Raw genomic sequence first — 19,084 nt, forward strand, 5'->3', positions numbered from 1 at the left:
CACGGGGCCGTTGCGGATCCCACGGGGTCGCTGCGGGTCCCCGCGGGTTCCGTGGGGACGCGGCGGGCGGGGGCGGCCCCGCCGCTGTGCGCTCCTCCCTCCAGCAGGTGGCGCGGCGGTGCCCGGCGGGAGCAGACGAGAGGAGGCGGTGCCGCGCAGCCGGAAAGGGCCGCGTCACGTGGGCGCACCCGGAAGCGGCGGGCGAGCGGCGATGAGCGGCGGGGCCGAGGAGGCGGCGGCGGCGGCCGGGACGGGGCCCGGGGCCGAGCGGCGGGTCCGCATCGTGGTGGAGTATTGGTGAGCACCGCGCCGGCCGCGGGCTGTGCCGCTCCGCCGCCTGCGGGGCTCGCGGCGCTGCCGGCGGCCGAGAACCGGGGAGGCCAATGGTACCGGGGGTGGGATGGAACGGGGCTGGTCAGGTCAGAGAGGTTCTCTACTCTGCACTTGAAAAAAGGGTTCAGTTCAGATACTATCTGGATGTACTTGGGGAACTTATATATATATATGTATATATAAAATATATGCAGCCATACCGCCCTGAGAACGCCCGATCTCGTCTGATCTCGGAAGCTAAGCAGGGTCGGGCCCGGTCAGTACTTGGATGGGAGACCAGCTGGGAACAGCGGGTGCTGTGGAATGAGCCAGCACTGACCCTTGTGGCCAGGAAGCCAATGGTACCTGGGGTGGGTTAGAAGGGGGTGGTCAGTAGGTCAGAGAGGTTCTCCTGCCCCTCTGCTCTGCCCTGGGGAGACCACACCTGGAATATTGTGTCCAGTTGTGGCCCCTCAGTTCCAGCAGGACAGGGAACTGCTGGAGAGAGTCCAGCGCAGCCACCAAGATGCTGGAGGGAGTGGAGCATCTCCCGTGTGAGGAAAGGCTGAGGGAGCTGGGGGACTCATTCCTGGGGATCAATATGGAGAGCGTGAGTGTCAGGAGGATGGAGCCAGGCTCTTCTGGTGACAACCAGTGACAGGACAAGGGGCAATGGGTACAAACTGGAACACAAGAGGTTACACTTAAAAATGAGAAGAAACTTCTACCCAGTGAGGGTGCCAGAGGGGGCTGGGGGTCCCTACTTTGGGGAGGGGTTGGGCAGGGTGGTGGGTGCTTCCCCCGCTGTGCTCTCCACTCACCTGCCCCCCCTCTCCCAGCGAGCCCTGTGGCTTCGAGCCCACGTACCAGGAGCTGGCGAGCGCGGTGCGGGAGGAGTACCCCGACATCGAGATCGAGTCCCGCCTGGGGGGCACCGGTAAGGCTGCGGGGGGGCCCTGCTGGGCTGCGCTGCGGGTTGGGTGACCCCCACCTGCTTCCACAGCAGTGCAGGGTGTCAGCCCTGGTTTGGGGGGGCTGAGCAGGTGGAAACCTTGTGGTGAGGCTGGGGGGGGTTGTACCCTTGTTGAATGCTGCACATTGTGGGGGCTGCCCCTCACCCAGGTCTCGGGGCATGCAGAGACTCTGGAGCCTGGGGGGCTGACGGGAGCCCCCCCGGGCTCTCTGGGAGTGCCTTGTGTGCTCTGCCAGCCCTGTCCTGCCGCTGGGGGTGACACCGCAGCGTCTGTGCCTCCCGGGTGCCTGTGCTGGCGCTCGGTGCAGCAGGAACGGCAGTGGGATGGGCGGCAGGTTGGTGACACCATACAGGGCAGGGACACGGGGTTGTGACACTGTGCAGGTTGGGGACACAGCTCACAGTTTGGCCCTGGGTGCTTTTCAGGTGCCTTTGAGATTGAGATCAACGGGCAGCTGGTTTTCTCCAAGCTGGAGAACGGAGGATTTCCCTATGAGAAGGACGTGAGTACCGGCCCTGCAGGGTCCTTGTGTCACTTAGAGGCGGGTTTGTTTTCGCAGCGACCTCCCCCATGTCCTGTTTTTCCCTCGACATCCCCATTTCCTCACCCGCCAGTTCTCCCCAAGCTCTGGTGACACTCACAATCCCGTCGGGTGTTGTTCCCCTTCATACCACGCTGCCAGGACCTGCTGCAGGTCCTGCTGGGGTACAGAGCGACTCTCAGCAGTGTGGGGAGTGGGAGAAAAAGGTTCCTGGGCTTCCTGCCTTGGCATGGCTGGGATTTGCCCCCACAGCGCTGCCTGACCCCCACGTATTCTCCCCTCTTGTCTCCTCAGCTGATTGAAGCGATTCGCCGAGCGAGGAATGGGGAACCGCTGGAGAAAATCACCAACAGCCGCCCCCCCTGCGTCATCCTGTAGCCCCCGCGCCTGGCTGGGACCTCCCGGCGCCCACCAGTGACCTCCGACTGGCCCCCCCAGCTTCACGCTGCCTTCGTTTGCTTCCTCCACATCCAGGGGGGACCAGGGACATTGGGGCGATGTGACAACATCAGGACCCTCCCCGGTAACTAGGGGCGAGCGCTGGGATGGGCAGAGCTGCCGGTACTGGTGTCACTGGGCTGGGGGGGCCGTTCTGGCCAGTCCCTTTGGGTCATGTCCCTGCCGTGCCTGACCCATCGCTGTGGGGGGGCTCTCTGCCTTTGCCTCCCCCTCAGCAGTGGCGGGGGGGGGCTCTCCCCTCCCTCAGCCCCTGCGGATTTGGGGGCCCCACCACCAAACTCTCTTTCCGGCCCTCGGGGGAGCCAGGCCAGGTGTGGTGGGGGGGACTTGGCAGCTCCAGCCCCTCCAGCAGAGGAAAAACCACTCACTCGCAACTTTTAGTGCGATTCGTTAATAATTAAAGTCTCTCCTGTCACTGTTTAAACTGGTGCGAGGGCAGCGGGGACCGGCTGCCCCCCCCCGGGCATGGGAACCCCGTCTCGGCTCCGTCCCCACGGTCAAGAGGTTTATTTAACAGCCACGATTTCCCCCCCCGCCCCGTCCTTGAGCTTCCCCCCCCATAACGACTCTGCCCCTCACCGGGGGCAGCTGAGGGGCCCCCCCTATTTATTCTATACTGTGTATAAACCCGGTGAATAAAGGACGGAGGAGAAGGTGGTGGTCCCTCGTGCGTCCCTTGGTCACGGAGCGGGGGACAGGGGCACTGAAGCATGAAAATGGGTTTAAATCAGGTCCTGACTCCTGCCTGCCCGGTGGGATCGGGACTTCTACCCTCCCAAAAAGTGTGTCCTGCCCTCCGGGTGGTGGCAGCTGAGGGAAAGGACAAGATTGTCCCCAGGAGGTGACCCCGGGTCCCCTGCGCTGGAGGAAGGAGGAACCACACAGACAAAGGGAGTAATAAAAAAAACAATGTACAATTATCAAATATACATCTCGGTGCGGTACAGTCGGCTTCAAAAGAATCCGGGAGGAGCTGCAACACGCGTCTGGCGTCCGTCCGCTCTCAGTGCAAGTCCGTGTGTCCCAGCGCGACAGGGGCGCCGGTAAGGGGGGCGGCGAGGGACAGGGACAGCCTGGAGGGGGGGGTGGTGGCATCGGAGCCTTCGGGGTGACAGCGATGGGCTGTGTCCCCAGGCTCAGCGCAGCTTGGGGGTCCCCAAAGCAACACCTGGCACAAAAGGTGACTCTCCTGTCCCCATGAGTGTCCCACAGCGTCCTGGGTGCTCCGTGGCTGGTGTAACTGCGTGGCGTTAGCCACCAGGCAGAGGGGACAGCCCCATAGCTCGCCATGCCATCCCCCCAAGCTGCCTTGGCGAAGTGGGGGGGTCTGTCCCCAGCCCTACGCGGCCGCATTGTCAGGGCCGGCCAGGCCCAGGTATTCAGGGTTCTCAGCCGTGGGCGTCGTGCCGGGGCCGCCCTCGGGGCCGCCGGGTTTGGGGGGGTCCTGGTTCCAGTAGTAGGGGTTGTCAAAGGCCTGGCTGAAGGGCCCGGGGGGGGCCAGGTACTCGGGGTTCTCCACAGCGTGGCCGAAGGGCCCTGCGAAGGGGTTCTTGGTGTCCTTGATGAGCCCGTTCTTCCCCTGGTGTCCCTTGGGCTTGTCCGGCGGGGACGGGGGCACGCGGGGGTGCCGAGGGGGTGACCGCCGCTCCGCAGCCTGGTTCACGTACTCTGCAGGGACAAGGGACACGGTAGGGACCACCACGGGCTTGCTGCCCCCCCATGCAGGGTCCCCCTTGTCCCCTCCCTACCTGGCATGGCGGTGCGGGGGGCCGGGGGGGTGACACCCTCGGGGTCCAGACTCTCACCGTCCTCAGCTGCCAGCGTGGTGGGATCCTCGCTGTAGCGGGGCAGGGAGCCGGGCTCCCGCACCCCCCCGCTCTGCGGGACCCCCTTGGTCCCCCCGTCCTCCTCCGGTGGCTCCAGCACGGGACCCTCTGGCCCCTCTGCCAGCCCCGGGGAGGGGAAGGGGAAGGCGGCCAAACCTTCACCCTCCTCTGCATCAGCTGGGGTTTCCGCCGTGCTCTGGAGACAGGATGGGGGGCACTGAGTCAGGCGCTGGCACCCCACACCCAGGGACCCGTCCCGGTGCCCATGGGGGGGATTTACACCTCACATCCCCCCCGCCAGCACTAGGGTCACCTCTGGCAGCAAAGAGGGGGCTCCCCCTTGCCCCCCACCTACCCGCGTGGAGGAGATGCGGCTGCGGTAGGCGCTGGAGCTCTCGGCGCTGAAGAAGCCCTGGTGAGGGACCAGGTACTCCTCGGCATCAACCAGGTCCCCCATGTCCTCCTCCTCCAGCAGCGCCCGGTAGAATGTGCTGTCCATGGAGCCCGGCAGCCCCGCCAGGTCATTCTAGGGGTGTGTGAGTGGTTAGTGCCCCCCCCGGGGTGCTGGTTTGGGGGCAGGACCCCCAGGGAGCCGCGTACCTGGATGACGACGAAGCGCTGTGGGTCACGGGCCATGCGGGAGAACTCGGTGACCAGCTCCCGAAATTTGGGTCGGCACTCAGAGTCGATCATCCAGCCTGGGGGGGGTGAGAACCGGGTGATGTCAGGGCTGGGAGGGGCAAGGTGCCACCACAGCCCCATGTCCTTGTCCCCCTCCCCGTACATTTCACCATGATCATGTAGACGTCGATGGTGCAGATGGGCGGCTGCGGCAGCCGCTCGCCCTTCTCCAGCAGATCCGGGATCTCCCGAGCAGGGATCCCGTCGTAGGGTTTCGCCCCAAATGTCATCAGCTCCCACACGGTGACACCTGTGGGGACAGGGACAGGGGTGAGCGGTGCCCCAGCTCCCCTGCCAGCCCGGGGACGGGGTCACCCTGACGTACCATAGCTCCAGACGTCACTCTGGTGTGTGAAGCGCCGGCGGAGGATGGATTCCAGTGCCATCCACTTGATGGGGACCTGGGACAGGGCAGACGGAGAGAAGGATGAGAGGAAATGGCCTCAAGTTGTTCCAGGCAGGTTTAGATTGTAAACTGGGAATGATTTCTTCCCCAAAGGGCTGTGGGGCATTGGAACAGGCTGCCCAGGGCAGTGCTGGAGTCACCATCCCTGGAGGGTTGGACAGACGGACATGAGGTTCTCAGGACATGGGGCAGTGCCAGGGCTGGGGGAACGTTGGACTCGACAGGCTTTTCCAACCAAAACGATTTGATGAGACTATGGGCAGGACTCGGGGGGGGTCTGGCTGTCCCCAGGGGGAAGCACCGTCGTCCCCAAGCCCCACCTTTCCGCCATCAGCGTGGTATTCGGTCTCATCGATGTCGAGCAGCCGGGCCAGCCCGAAGTCGGTGATCTTGACGTGGTTGGGGCTCTTGACGAGGACGTTGCGAGCGGCCAAGTCCCGGTGCACCAGCCGCACCTCCTCCAGGTAACTCATCCCCTGGGGACAGCACACATCAGCCTGGCCCCGGGCCCCCCAGGGTCCCCCCCATGTCCCCTCGGACCCCGTGTCCTACCTTGGCGATCTGCACACACCAGTTGAGCAGGTCCTGGGAGCCGATGTGGTCCTTGTTCTCGCGCACGTAGTCCAGGAGGCAGCCGTAGGGCATCAGCTGCGTCACCAGCTGCACCGTGGACGTCAGGCAGATGCCCAGCAGCCGCGACACGTAGGGGCTGCCCACCCCCGCCATCACGTAGGCCTCCTGTGGAGGGGGGAAGGGGCCAGTCAGGCTAGGTGGGGGGGCCACTGCTCGCCCCCCGGCACCGCCAGAACACTCACATCCAAAATCTCCTTGTTGGCTTTGGGCGACGTGTTCTCCCGCAAGACCTTGATGGCCACCGGGATCTTCACGCTCTCGCCGTCGGGGATCCAGATGCCCTAGGAAAGGGGGGATATAAGTGAGGGGGGCAGAGCAGGGATGTCCCCACCCCGCTGGTGAAACCCCCACACACCTTATAGACGGTGCCAAAAGCACCAGAACCCAAAACTTTGACTTTCTTGAGCTCTGTCTCCTTGAGGATCCTCATCTGTGCCTGGTTGGGGAGGGCCCCGCTGGGCGTCAGCGGCTCCACCAGCTGCGGGACACACACAAGTGGGTGAGGGGGAACCAGAGCGCGCTCCTGACCACCCCCCCCAGCACCAGGGGTTCCCATGTCCCCACCTCGGTCTCCTGCAGCAGGCGCCGCATGGCGTGTTTGCGCTCCTGCTGCCGCCGGCGCTTGACGCAGATGACGGTGATGAGCAGGAGGACGACGACCAGCAGAGCCCCCACCACGCCGGCAATGATGGATGTCACCTGGCTGGGGGACAGGAGGTGACCGGGGTGGGGGTCCCTGCTGGGGAGCCCCCCAGCACCCCGAGGGGTGGGGGTCAGGGTGGCACAGGGCGCTCATACCTCGGTTTTTGATCCACGGGACACCCATCCTCATCCCGGATCGTGCACCTTGGGGACACAACAACATCCCCCACGTCAGCATCCCACTGTGACCCCCTCTTTCCCCATTCAGCCCCCAAACCCGACTCACGAGTGGGTGCAGTTGGTGGGGCAGAGCTGGCAGACACCGTCTTCGTCCGGGTACTTCCAGACGGGGACAAAAGAGGCGTCCGCCTTCACCCCGCTGGGACAGCGCCGCACGCACTGCTGCGCGTCCTTGTAGTGGGCACACGCCACGCACTGGTCCGCCTCCTGCGGGGGGACACAGCGGGGGGGTGAGGGACCCAGGCGTCCAGGGCGGTCCCCAAACCCCCCCTCCGTTCCCCCGTGTCCTCACAGAGCCGAAGCAGGTCTCGGTGCCGTTCTGGGGCTGGCACTCAGGGTGACAGGGCAGGCACCGCGTCCCGTTGGCGTGTTCACGGACGGCTCTGCGGGGAGAAGGGAGCGTGGGGTGGGCGCAGGGATGGGGGTCCCGGAGCCCCCGTGGTGTGGGGGGCTCTGCCCGCCGTCCCTGGGCTCCCTGCTCACCCGTCCAGGATGTTGCAGGAGGCGACGCACTCCTGTCCCCGCAGGAACCGCTGGCAGGTGACACACTGAGTCGGGCCGGGGCCCCAGCAGTGGCCGTGGGCGCAGAGCGGGGAGCAGACCAGCCCCTCGCTTTCTGGGGGGGGACACACAGATGTAGGTGACAACGACTGAGACATACATGTCAATGACACAGACAGTGGCACGGAGTGCACCCTCAGAAGGTTTCATAGGATCACAAGATAATTTTTGGTTGGAAAAGACCCTCAGGATCATGGAGTCCAACCATAACCCAGCTTTGTCACTGCCCCATGTCCTGAGAACCTCATGTCCGTCTGTCCAACCCCCCAGGGCTGGTGACTCCAGCACTGCCCTGGGCAGCCTGTTCCAATGCCCCACAGCCCTTTGGGGAAGAAATTGTTCCCACATCCAACCTCAACCTCCCCTGGCGCAACTTGAGGCCGTTTCCTCTGCTCCTGGCGCTTGTTCCTGGGGAGCAGAGCCCGACCCCCCTGGCTCCAAGCTCCTTTCAGGCAGTTCAGAGATCAGAAGGTCTCCCCTCAGCTCCTGTTCTCCAGCTGAACCCCCAGGTCCCTCAGCCGCTCCATCACACTTGTGCTCCAGCCCCTCACCAGCTCCGTTCCCTTCTCTCAACTCGCTCCAGCACCTCAAGGGCTTCCTTGGCCCAAAGTGACCCCAGGATCCATGGTGTGGCCTCCCCAGCACCCAGGACATTCTCTATGAGCACCATGGGGGGATCCACCAGCTCCCCCCAACCCCACTCCCCCCACCCCGGGTGCCACCTACCGCACTGCTCGGGGGGTTTGTTGTGGGTCTGGAAGAGGTGCTGCCGGGGGTTGCGGAAGATGCTGTCCCAGGGCACCTTCTGCAGGAAGCAGAGCTGGGGGTTGTGGTGGACGAGGACCATCCCGCTGCTGATCTCCCGCAGGGCGCGCAGCCCCAGCGCCCGCACCCCCAGGTCCTGCAGCGTCAGCGAGTAGGCGCCGCTGCCGAGACACCGCTGGGTGAGCACCGAGACACCCCCCAAAACGTCCCCACGTCCCCCACTGTGTCCACAACCCCGCTCACTTGTGCAACACTCGGCCCCGGATCACCCGCAGGTTTTGGAAGACGCCCAGGTCTGACATGCCAGGGGGCCAGGCGGCGATGTAGAGGAAACCTGTGGGGAGATGAGTGTCACTGTCACCGCCCTTCTGTCCCCCCCCAGCCCCATTTACAGCCCCTCGGCTCCCCCCGTTCTTACCCGTCAGCTCCTCCAGGCTCTCAAAGATCCGCAGCAGTTTGGGGTCCAGGGGGGGTGTGTTGGTGCTGGGGTCTCTGCCGGGGACAGGAGGGAGGTTGGAGGGGGTGGGGGTCCCGGGGGCCACCTGTGGGCTTGTGGGGGGGTCCTTACCCAGTGAAGGTCTCGGGCAGGAAGGCCAGGCTGCCGAAAATCTTGGTGCAGCCGTTGAAGTGCTGGATGTTGGAGGCGTTGACGGCGCGGACGCCCTTCAGGAAATCCACCCCCAGCCCGTAGCACACTGCAGGGGGGCACAGCAGGGCTGGGGGGCTCTGCTGGGACCCCCGCTCCCCCAAAAACACTCACTGCTCCTGCCTCCCCAGCCATGCAGGGACCCCCAAAGCGCTTGTCCAGCACCCCAGGGACCCCCCTTAGGACATGGCCAGCACACCCCAGGGCCCCCCTGAGGGCATGGCCAGCACCCCAGGGCCCCCCCAGGTGCCAAGGGGGGGCTGCTCACCCTCCGGGCAGGGTTTGCTGCACTTCTCGCACTTCTGGACGTTGTTGACTGTCACCTCTTGGCTGTTCTGGGGACACACGAGGGTGCAGGATCCCACCTCCGTCGCCAGGTAGTTATCTGGGAGGGGGTGAGGAGGGGGTCAGGGCCGCGGTGGCTCAGCAGCATCTCCCCCCCCACTGCCCCCACACGCACAGGGACACTGGCTGACGCAGCTGGCACCGAAGGTGTAGCGCCCGTCACGGTTGGGCACCGACTCGAAGGTGTCCGAGTTGTAGATAACGAGGGGGGGACAGTGCAGCTCGCAGATCCCGCTCCGGTTGAAGTTCAGGCAGGCCTGGGTTGGGGGGGACAACGGTGGATGTCACCCCCCGGGCTGTGTCCCCGCGGGTCCCCCCGGTGTCCCCGGCGCTCACCAGGCAGTCGGAGTGCTTGGGGCCGGTGCAGCCGGCGGCGCACTGCTCGTGGCAGCAATCCGTCGGCTTCGTGCCCTTGCAGCGCGGGCAGCCGTGGCAGATGCTGTTGGTCACTGGGGGGGGCGGGACGGGGGACAGAGATATGCTATGGGGACGAGGACCCCACAAATGCCTCCCCCCCCCCTCCTCCCCAGGGGATGTCCCCGGGATGGGGTGTAGGTGGATTCCCAGGGAAGGGATTTAGAGGGGGTGAGGGAAGCCCCAAGCAGGGTAAGGATTTGGGTGGCAAGTAGAGGACAATGGGTCAGATAAGGGGGAGTAGGTGGGGGGTTCCAGAGCAGGGATGCTGGGGAGCTGCGGGGGGGAAGCAGGAGGTCCAGGGGGTCTCTGGGGGCAGGATTTAGGTGACAACGGGACAGGGATTTGGGGGGTAAGTGGGTGTCCTCAGAGCAAGGATTCTGGGGAGCCCATGGGGGGACTGGGGAGGCAAGGGGGTCCCTGGGGTGGCAAGGTGGTGAGCTGGGGTCAATGGGGCAGGGACATGCAGAGGGAAGGGGGGTCCTCAGAGATTTTGGAGGGGCCAGCAGGGTTTGGGGGTGCCGGGGGGGGGGCAGAGGTGTCTGCACTCACACGTCTGGCAATCCTGCGGCCCCTCGCCCCAGCAGTGCCCGTCGGGACACAGCGCCCGGCAGTCGGGACCTGCGGAGAGGGGGAGTGATGGCAGGCGGGGCTGGCAACCCCCCGAACCCCCTCCCTGGGTCCAACCCACCCCCCAGCCCCCCCAGGTGCTCACAGCTGCGGCTGCGAGCGCTCTCCACGAGGGTCTCGCCACGGAGCTCGTTGTGCCGGTGGAAGATGTCGGTCCACAGGATGGTCTCCTGGAAGCAGAGCTGGGGGTTCCCCTCGATGCGCACCCCCCCTTTCAGGATCTCTGTGCAGGGACAGGTACAGGGGGTCAGCATGGGGAGGGGGGGGCTGCAGCCTCATGGGGACACCCAGCTGTGAACAGGGGGGATCTGCCACCCCATGGGGACATCCAGCCATGGATTGGGGGGACCTGCCACCCCACGGGGACACCCAGCTGTGAACGGGGGGGGACATACAGCCCCATGGGGACGCCTAGTCCCAGACAGGGACCTGTCACCCCATGGGGACACCCAGCTATGGACTGGGGGCACCTGTTGCCCCATGGGGACACTCAGGCATGGATGGGGGGACATGCAGCCCCATGGGGACACCCAGCCCTGGATGGGGACCTGCAACCCCACGGGGACACCCAGCCATGGATTGGGGAGACCTACAGCCCCGTGGGGACACCCAGCCCTGGATGGGGACCTGCAACCCCATGGGGACACCCAAACATAGACTGGGGAGACCTGCAGCCCCATGGGGACACCCAGCCCTGAGCAGGGTCCCAGCGCTCCAGGCAGGGACTGTTGGGGACCAGCACCCCGGGCAGGGACCCGCAGCCCCCCCAAAGCACCCCACAGCAGGAGCCCCCACCCGGGGAGGTGTCCCTGACCTGTGAGGTGCCTCATGCCGAGCTGGCGCAGCCCCGGGGTGCCGGCGGGGCCAGCGTTGCCCACCACGGCCAGGGCGTAACGCTCCTGGAACAGCTGCGTCCCCCGGATGATGCGCAGGTTCTGCAGCTCCAACCCGCTCACTTGGTTCTCCGCGATCAGCACGTAGCCCTGCACCTCCTTGATGTCCTGGGGACAAGGGGACACTGTGAGGGGCACAGCCAGACCCCCACCGTGCCCCACCCCGAGGGGGTTTCCCCTCTTTTGTGCACCTTGAGGAAGGCGGTGTCGGCGTCGGGGGGCAGGTAGGTGAGCTCCAGGTTGCCCTGCACCACCTGGCAGCCCTGGTAGAGGTGCCGCAGGGTCTCGTAGTGGCTCTCGGGGCTGGAGGGACGCAGCAGCTTCATGTCGGTCCCCGTGCAGACTGCGGGGACACAGCGGGAGCTCAGCCGGGGGTCCCGTCCCCTTCATCCTCGCCCCCGCGGGAAAGTGACCCTGCGGTGGCACCACCGGCGTCCGCAGGAAACGCCGCGGATCCGGAGATAGATGGACGATTATCTCCCAACAGCTTCCGATGGGTTTCCTGGATCTCCCGCCCCGGCACGCGGCAAAACTGCTCCCGCTTTGGCACCCGGCCCCCCGCACGAGGGACACCGCTGTCACCCTGTCCCTGCGGTGGGTGTCGGGGGCTGAGCTGGGACCTGCAAACCCAGATCTTGCTGCAAACCCCCCCTCGGGTGGCCCGTGCCGGGGGCCGCAGCGGGGGCCGCGGGCAGGAATGCTCTGCCCACGCCGGCGGGGGGGCCGCGCCGAGACAAGACCCGATTGTTGAGCGGTGGCGGCTGCCGGAGCCCGGCTGGCCCTGTCCCACGGGGGTTTCCTGGCCAGGGGACCATCCCCAGGGTGTCGGGGGACGGGTTTGGGGCGCAGGAGCCCGCCCTGGGCCCCGTGTTGGGCGGGTGAGTCACGGCCATGGGTGGCACCGGGGCCCCCGGCCGCCCGCTCCCAGCAGGAACCGCCTTTTCAGGTCGGGCGTGTTTGGGGAGCAGCGGTGACGCAGGGCTGGCGGGCACGGCCCAGCCCCGGCGCGCCCGCGGCCCCCACAGACCCCGGCACCCCAGCTCCGCTCCGACATCCCCCTGCCACCGCCCTGGTGCCACCGCCATCCCCTCCCTGCGCGTGGGACAAGGGGACACCGGGGTACAGGGGGGTCAGGCAGCCGTTCTCTGTCCTCCGCCCGGGTTTGGCGTCCCTGTGCCTGGCTGGAGGGGCCACCGGCCGCCCCGTGGCTGAGTGACAGCCCCTGGTGCCGGCAGCTGCCTGCACGGCCTCGTGGCTGCCGGCCGCCTCCTCTGCCCGCTGCAGGGCCACCGAGCCACAGAGAGCCCCCGGGCACGGCTGGGGTGCCCCCCAAATTTGGGGTTCAGCTCTCAGCCCACTGCAGTGGCTTTGGCTGCACAACGGAGGGTCTCCCCAGGAGGAAACGGTGGCATCGCAGCGAGCGGCCAAAGCTCAAGGTCTGCCCCATGGCACGGGCAGGGGGTGCTGGCCGTCCCGGGCGAAGGGCAGGTGGGATGGGAGCAGGATGGATCCTGGTGGGATCCCGGTCCTGCCGGCTACCCCTGGTCCCCAGCCGGGCACCGGGAGGGCAAGCAGTGACCTGTCCCTGTGGGCAGCGCCACCGCGGAACGTCCCATCTGCCCGCAGGTGCCACCGAGGGGTCTGGCAGAGCCACCGGCCATGTGCCCACAGGGCTGCACTGGCCCTGGTTGTCACCAAGCTGGGGCTCCTGGTCATCCCCTCCCGGCCAACACAAGGATCCGACCCAAGGGACGGCATTGGGGACATGGGGACGCACCAGTGTGTCCCCAACGCAGAGCTGGGAGCTCCTCAGGCACGGACCCTCTGAGCAGGGCAAGACATGGGGTGCCAGGAGCAGAGAGGACCCTGCATGTCCCCATGTCCCTGCTCCACAGCCCTGCATGTCCCCATGTCGCTGCCCCACAACCCTGCATCGCTCATCCCCACCAGGCATTTGCTTCCCAAAACGCCCCCGGTGCCGGACCTGCCCCCACAACGCGGGTCTCAACCCCGCGAACCACTTCTGGTGGCCACCTTGGGGCCACCATCCCCGTCCTTGTCCCCCTGCCAGCCTCTTCTGGGGATGCTGGTGGCCACCGCGGGGCCACCACCCCTGTCCTTGTCCCCTCCCAGCCGTGTCCCCGCCGAGGCCCGGGGCCAGCGCTCCTGCCCGGGCTGCTCCCCGCTCCCTCCCGGCCGCTCTCCGGGCTGGGCAGGGTGCGGCACGTCGAGAATGTGGATGGGAGCGACGGGGACGCACCCACCCAGCCACCCACCCGCTCCTGCCCCGGCACCCCGCGGCTCCCTGCCCTGCACCCCGAAACTTCCCCGTGGTGCCGGGAAGGGAACCCCGGGAATTTGGGGTGCCGAACCCCGGCCCCGCTTCCCCGGGAGTTACCGGAGCGCTGGCTGCAGCCGGGGGGGGGTCCCCGCTCCTCGGGGCGGTACCGGGTTCCCCAAACTCCTCCCGGGGCAGCGGACTCGGGGCTCGTCCCGCCTGGGGGGGCCGGGGCAGAGCCGGCAGGGCAGCGCCGTCCGGCCCAGCGCCTCCCAGTCCAGCCCAGTCCGGCCCCCCAATCCCTGCAGGCGATCGCGGTGCGGGACAACCGGGGGGGACCGAGGGGGCACCGGGAGGGATCGGAACCGGGAAGGTCTCGTCACTTTCAACCGAGCAACCCCCGTGCACGCCGGACCCTCAGCTTACTGCCCCCCCGGTGCTCCCCGGTGCCCTCCCGGTCCCCCCCGGTGCCCTCGGTGTCGGTCGCTCCCGTGCAAAACTTTGCACAAAGTCCCGCCGCCACCGGGGGGGCCGCTCCTGCGGCCCGGTGTCCTCCCTGTTCCCGCTGTCCCTTCGCTCCCCGGTGTCCCCCCGCTCCCCGGTGACCCCCCCCACCCCCGGTCCCTGTCCCGGTGCGGTCGGACCCACCTTCGGCGGCGGCGGGGGGGCCGCAGAGGGCGGCGAGCAGGAGCCCGGCGCAGAGGCAGCGTCCGGCGGGGATCATGGTGCTCAGCGCGGGCCGCGGCCCATGGCCCCCGCCGGCCGCTCCGGGAAAGTTTGCGGTGCGGAGCCGCCGCCTCCCGCCGCTCCCGGGCTCCGCCTGGCGGGGCCGCGCCGCGCGCTCCCGGCCCCGGGGGAGGGCGCGCCCGCCCCCCCCCCGCCATTCCCGCGCGCGCTCCCGCCGCCCCCGCTGCACCGGGAGCATCGGGACCCCCGCGCTCCCGGGGGACAGCGAACCCGTCCCGGTGCGGGACGCTCCCCGACCCGGTGGTCTCGGGGTCCCGCACCCCGGGGGGGCTGCAGCGGGTGCAGGGTTGGGGGTGCGGAGGCGTCACGGCTGGGAGGAAAGCTCCGTCCGTCCTTGTCCCCTCACCTGCCCCGCTGGGGCTGTGAGTGTCACCCGTGCAGGGGAAGGGGACAGTAATGCCACTCCTGGGTTTGGGGACATGAGGATAATCCCAGGGGTGCGTGTGGGGGACAGTCCCGGGGTGCAGGGACGCGATGGGTCCCCAATGAGGTGGCCTGGAGCTGGCGTCTGTCCCCCACCCTGGGCACAAGATACTTTGCTGCCCTGGGTGCACAGGGGGGGACATTGGGACACAGGTCCTCTGGGATGGTCACAGACAGCAACGGGGACCCCCCACACACCCAACCAAAACCCCCAGCCAAGAAGAACCGGGATAGCACCCCCACATGGGACAGGCTGTCCCCACCATGTCCCCATCCCGTGTTCTCACACATGTCACTGTGGCCACCCGCAGCCCCCCAGGATGGAGCTGGAGAAGGAGCCCCAATGCTGGGGCAGCTGGAACCCCCATGTGCCCAGGAGTGATGGCTCCATGGAGACAGGAGCCAGCCTGTCACCACCACCCTAACACAGGACAGTGGCCACCCCGGGGTAGGGCACAGGGGGTGGCACGTCCGCCCCGTCCCCAGCCATTGGCACCCCAAGGGACCGCGGCCACCTCGGGGTCCTCGCCCCACGGGCCCCGCCCCGGCTCCCGCATGGCCGGAGCCTGCAGGGCCCAGCCCGAGGTACGGGCAGCCGAAGCCGTGCTGTCCCCAGGCTCCAGCCCGGCCCCGAGCCCCACGGGGAGCCGGGGTCCCCACACCCCCCCCCCGGGGCCCAGCAGCCCCCCGGGGGACATTGTACACGGGTGGGGGAATATATCCCATGAGCCTCTGCAGAAGGTGCCCATGGGGGGGATATATCCCATGAGCCTCCCGCCCTGGGGGACTGTATCCCATCATCCCAGTGGGCGAAGAAGGCGTTATATCCCACAGTGCCCCGCGCCGTCCCCCGTTTCCGGGGCGGGCCGGAAGTGAAGGGGGCGGGCCGGGCGGCGATGGCGGCCGGCGGCGGCAGCGCGGCTCGGGCCGCGTTGTTGCTGCTGCTCGGGGCAGCGACGGCGCCAGGCCCGGCCCGGGGCTCGCAGGGTGACCGGGAGCCGCTGTACCGGGAGTGCCTGGGCCGTTGCGAGCGCCAGAACTGCTCGGGGGCGGCGCTGCGGCACTTCCGCGCCCGCCAGCCGCTCTACATGGGCCTGACAGGTACCGCCCCCGCCTCGCGCCCATTGGCTGCCGCTCCGGGCCACGCCCCAAAAATGAGACCGCGCCTTCTCCGTGGGCCACGCCCTCCACGGAGGCCACGCCCCCGCATTGGCTGCCTGAGCGGGCGGGGCTGGATCGTGCGGACGGGATCCGGCACTGGGATGGATTAGGGAGCGCTGGAATGGACTGGGGAGCAACTGGGCTGTGCCGTGGACTGGCTGGGAGGCGCTGGGCCATTATAGCTCTCTTCTGGGTGTCACTGGGATGGACTGGGGCGGCGCCGGGAAGCACTGGGATGGACTGGGGCGGCACTGGGAAGCACTGGGGCTGTCTGCGACCAGGCTAGGGGGCGCTGGGCTGTACTGGGGGACACTGGGTTTTGCTGGAGGAGGTGCTAGCCTATGTCGAGTTGTTTAGTGGGTCACTGGACCATTCGGGAGGGGACACTGGGCTGTACTGGGAGTCACTGGAGGAAGGTCTGGGTGTCCTACCTGTCCCCAGCACAGCAGCGGACCCCCAGCCACACAGAATGTCCCCCCCGCCAGCTCCCCATCACCCCAACTGCATCCTGGCGCTCCCAGTACCTGTAGCGGTCTGACCACACAGCCTGATGGTCCATACTGGGAGGGACTGGGGGGCCACAGCAGCCGGCCCCCTCCCACCGCTCCCCCCCCGGCCACAGGCTGGACCTGCCGCGACGACTGCAAGTACGAGTGCATGTGGCTGACGGTGCGGCTCTACATGCAGGGCGGCCACAGGGTGCCCCAGTTCCACGGCAAGGTGAGCTGGGAGGCGCTGGGGCGCACCGGGAGGGGACTGGGGTCCCCTATTGACCCCCCCCAACTCCGCTCTCCATTGCAGTGGCCGTTCTGGCGGTTCCTCTTCTTCCAGGAACCGGCCTCCGCCTTCGCCTCCTTCCTCAACGGCCTGGCCGGCTTCATCATGCTGCTGCGCTACAAAGCCACCGTCCCCCCCGCGTCCCCCATGTACCCCACCTGCGTCGCCTTCGCCTGGGTGAGCCCTGACTCCCCCTTTTCCCCCCTTTCTCCCCCTTGTTTTTCCTCTTTTCCCCTCCCCAGGGGGGCTCTGCTGCACCCACATCCTCATTTGGGGGTCTCCTCGCAGCCCCCATGGTCACAGGGGTCTCCCCACATCACAGGGGTGACAAGGGGACTTGGAGGGTGTCCTCTGCCCGAGCGTGGGGTCTCCAGGGTTTTTAATGTAATTAATTCATTGAATTAATTAGCAAACCCCACGCTCTGGCCAGCAGCACCAATTTTCAGGGTGCTTATCTTCCCTAACGAGCCTGATGATTTGGGACGTGCCCTGGCAGGGAGGTGACACTCAGCCGGCATGGGGGGGCTGCGCAGCCTGTGTGTGTGTCCCCCCCACATTTCGGGTTTTTCTGTCTCCCCCAGGTCTCCTTAAACGCCTGGTTCTGGTCCACCGTTTTCCACACAAGGGACACGGCTGTGACGGAGGTGAGTGGTGGCCTTTGTCACCTTCTGTCCCCAAACCCACGCCGGGGTCCTGCTCGGCGTTTTGGGGGGACCGTGTGCCGGACCCCCCCATCTCACCCAGCCCCAAATCCTGCAGAAACTGGACTATTTCTGCGCCTCGGCTGTCGTCCTGCACTCTGTGTACCTCTGCGGCGTCAGGTGGGTGACCGCGGGGACACCGGGGACGCCCGCGGTGACAACCAGCGCCCTCCTTCCTCCTCCTCTTCCTCGCAGGACGCTGGGGCTGCAGCGCCCGGCCTTAATCAGCATCCTCAGAGCCTTCCTCCTCCTCATCCTCGCCGCCCACATCTCCTACCTGACCCTCGTCCGCTTCGACTACGGCTACAACATGGCAGCGAACGCGGCGATCGGTGAGAAGCCATCGCCGGGGTTGGGGGCTGGGGGGGTTCGTACCCTCTTTGGGGGTGCCACCCCCCCGTAACCCCGCTATTTTGGGTGTCCCCGAGGGCTGCTGAACGTGGCGTGGTGGCTGCGCTGGTGCGCGCGGACGCGGCTGCCGCACGGCTGGAAGTGCGCGGCCGTGGTGCTGCTGCTGCAGGCGCTGGCGCTGCTCGAGCTCCTCGACTTCCCCCCCTTGTTTTGGGTGCTGGACGCCCACGCGCTCTGGCACATCGGCACCATCCCCCTCAACGTCCTCTTCTACAGGTTGGTGCCCCCCCCCCCCCCCCCTTAAAATAGGGGCTTGTCTTAAAATAGGGGTGCTGGGGGGTCCCACTTTTATGGTAGGTGCGCCAGGCACACCAGGCTTTCCTATAGTTTCAATTGGGGTTTTGGGGGCCTCTCTGTTTCCCATGGGGAGGGTGGGAGTCCCACGCTTGAAATGAGGGTGCTGGTGACCCCCCTTTTTCTCCCCAGTGCCCCCCTTCTTGAAATTGGGGTGCTAAGGGTCCCCCCTTTCCTCCACAGGGTTCTCAGTGGTCCCCTCTTAAATATGAGGTGCTGGGGACCCCACTTTTATCCACAGTGCTCCCCCCTCTTTAAATTGGGGTGCTGAGGGTCCCCCCTTTCCTCCACGGGGTTCTCAGTGGTCCCCTCTTAAATATGAGGTGCTGGGGACCCCACTTTTATCCACAGTGCCCCCCCTCTTGAAATTGGGGTGCTAAGGGTTCCCCCTTTCCTCCACAGGGTTCTTAGTGCTCCTCTCTTAAAACTGAGGTGCTGGGGACCCCACTTTTATCCACAGTGCCCCCCCTCTTGAAATTGGGGTGCTAAGGGTCCCCCTTTGGTCCATGGGATGCTGAGTGCCCCGCCTTGTCCCATGGGGTGCTGGGCGGGGGGGGGATCCCACTCTTGCCTGTGGGACACTCAGTGCCCCCCCCATCTTGAAATGGGGGTGCTGGGGGGACCCTGCTCCCCAGGGGTCAGGCTGCAGAACTGGGGCTCCCCCGCCCCCCCCCAACCCTCATCCTTCTCCCCCCAGTTTCCTGACGGACGACAGCCTCTACCTCCTCAAGGCCAAGGCCGAGCTCTGCAAAGTGGACTAGAGCTACCGGGGGGGGGTCGCACAGCCCTTCGCCCCCCCCCGCGGTCCTGCCCGGTGCCAAGTGACCCCCCCTTGTCCCCCTCACTCACAATCTCCTTCCCCCCGTTGCCTTCTGAGGTTTGATGTTCTCTCTGCGTCCCCCGCCCCGTGCCCCCATCTCCTCTCCCTGGGGTGTGGGGGAGCTGGGTCCCCCCCCCGCGGGTTGTGGGGGGGTGGGGGAAGCTGAGCCCCCCCACTCCCCCCCGTGTCGGTGCTGAGCCGTCCCTGCCGTGGAGCGCGGCAGCCGCGAGGTGGCAATGGTGCCCCCCCCACCCTGAGCCACGGGGACACGGGGGGGGGACGGGGGTGGCGGGGGGGGGGCCTGTGTGCACAGAGTGGGGGGGTCGGACCCCCTGGATTTTGCAGGGGGTGTGTGTGTGGGGCTGGAGGTGCCTTGGGGCTGGGGGTGGCCCCCCCTCCCTGCCAGAGGGGCTGTGCCCCCCCCGGGGATGCGCCCCCTGCCCCCCCTTGCCTGGGTGTGTTTTGGGGTGTGAATAAAGCTGTTTGATCTGGGCCTTGTCTGCC

The 19,084-nt window shown here is 67.0% G+C and overlaps 3 protein-coding genes and 1 pseudogene across 4 annotated transcripts; 3 read left to right on the forward strand and 1 right to left on the reverse strand.

The window, feature by feature from the left end:
• Positions 1–140: 140 nt before the first annotated feature.
• Positions 141–2,939, forward strand: MIEN1 (migration and invasion enhancer 1). The gene is made up of 4 exons (XM_065039442.1): positions 141–297; positions 1,152–1,249; positions 1,712–1,788; positions 2,122–2,939. Exons 1-4 carry the CDS (start codon positions 212–214, stop codon positions 2,203–2,205), a joined length of 345 nt encoding a protein of 114 aa, XP_064895514.1. The 5' UTR covers positions 141–211; the 3' UTR covers positions 2,206–2,939.
• LOC135576236 (5S ribosomal RNA) lies at positions 520–638 on the forward strand (annotated as a pseudogene).
• Positions 2,940–3,180: 241 nt separating the features above from the next.
• Positions 3,181–14,078, reverse strand: ERBB2 (erb-b2 receptor tyrosine kinase 2). 2 transcript variants are annotated; one of them, XM_065039162.1, is made up of 27 exons: positions 13,895–14,078; positions 11,160–11,311; positions 10,890–11,076; positions 10,161–10,298; positions 9,998–10,066; positions 9,368–9,480; positions 9,147–9,288; positions 8,955–9,071; positions 8,609–8,735; positions 8,459–8,532; positions 8,284–8,374; positions 8,002–8,201; positions 7,198–7,330; positions 7,007–7,097; positions 6,761–6,921; positions 6,631–6,678; positions 6,397–6,535; positions 6,188–6,310; positions 6,015–6,113; positions 5,752–5,937; positions 5,520–5,675; positions 5,119–5,194; positions 4,897–5,043; positions 4,713–4,810; positions 4,468–4,638; positions 4,035–4,308; positions 3,181–3,954 (listed from the first exon to the last, which is right to left on the reverse strand). In XM_065039162.1, the coding sequence occupies exons 1-27, from the start codon at positions 13,968–13,970 to the stop codon at positions 3,626–3,628; spliced, it is 3,717 nt and encodes a 1,238-aa protein (XP_064895234.1). In that variant the 5' UTR covers positions 13,971–14,078; the 3' UTR covers positions 3,181–3,625. The 2 variants fall into 2 exon arrangements, with proteins under 2 accessions (XP_064895234.1, XP_064895236.1); XM_065039164.1 differs by lacking the exon at positions 13,895–14,078 and adding an exon at positions 13,367–13,503.
• A 1,188-nt stretch (positions 14,079–15,266) lies between these two features.
• PGAP3 (post-GPI attachment to proteins phospholipase 3) lies at positions 15,267–19,072 on the forward strand. Its single transcript, XM_065039403.1, has 8 exons — positions 15,267–15,517; positions 16,200–16,297; positions 16,379–16,531; positions 16,936–16,998; positions 17,114–17,175; positions 17,251–17,387; positions 17,484–17,682; positions 18,458–19,072. Exons 1-8 carry the CDS (start codon positions 15,313–15,315, stop codon positions 18,519–18,521), a joined length of 981 nt encoding a protein of 326 aa, XP_064895475.1. The 5' UTR covers positions 15,267–15,312; the 3' UTR covers positions 18,522–19,072.
• The last annotated feature ends 12 nt before the right edge of the window (positions 19,073–19,084 follow it).

Source organism: Columba livia, chromosome 23 (assembly GCF_036013475.1).
Source record: "Columba livia isolate bColLiv1 breed racing homer chromosome 23, bColLiv1.pat.W.v2, whole genome shotgun sequence".
In the NCBI taxonomy this organism is placed as follows: domain Eukaryota; kingdom Metazoa; phylum Chordata; class Aves; order Columbiformes; family Columbidae; genus Columba; species Columba livia.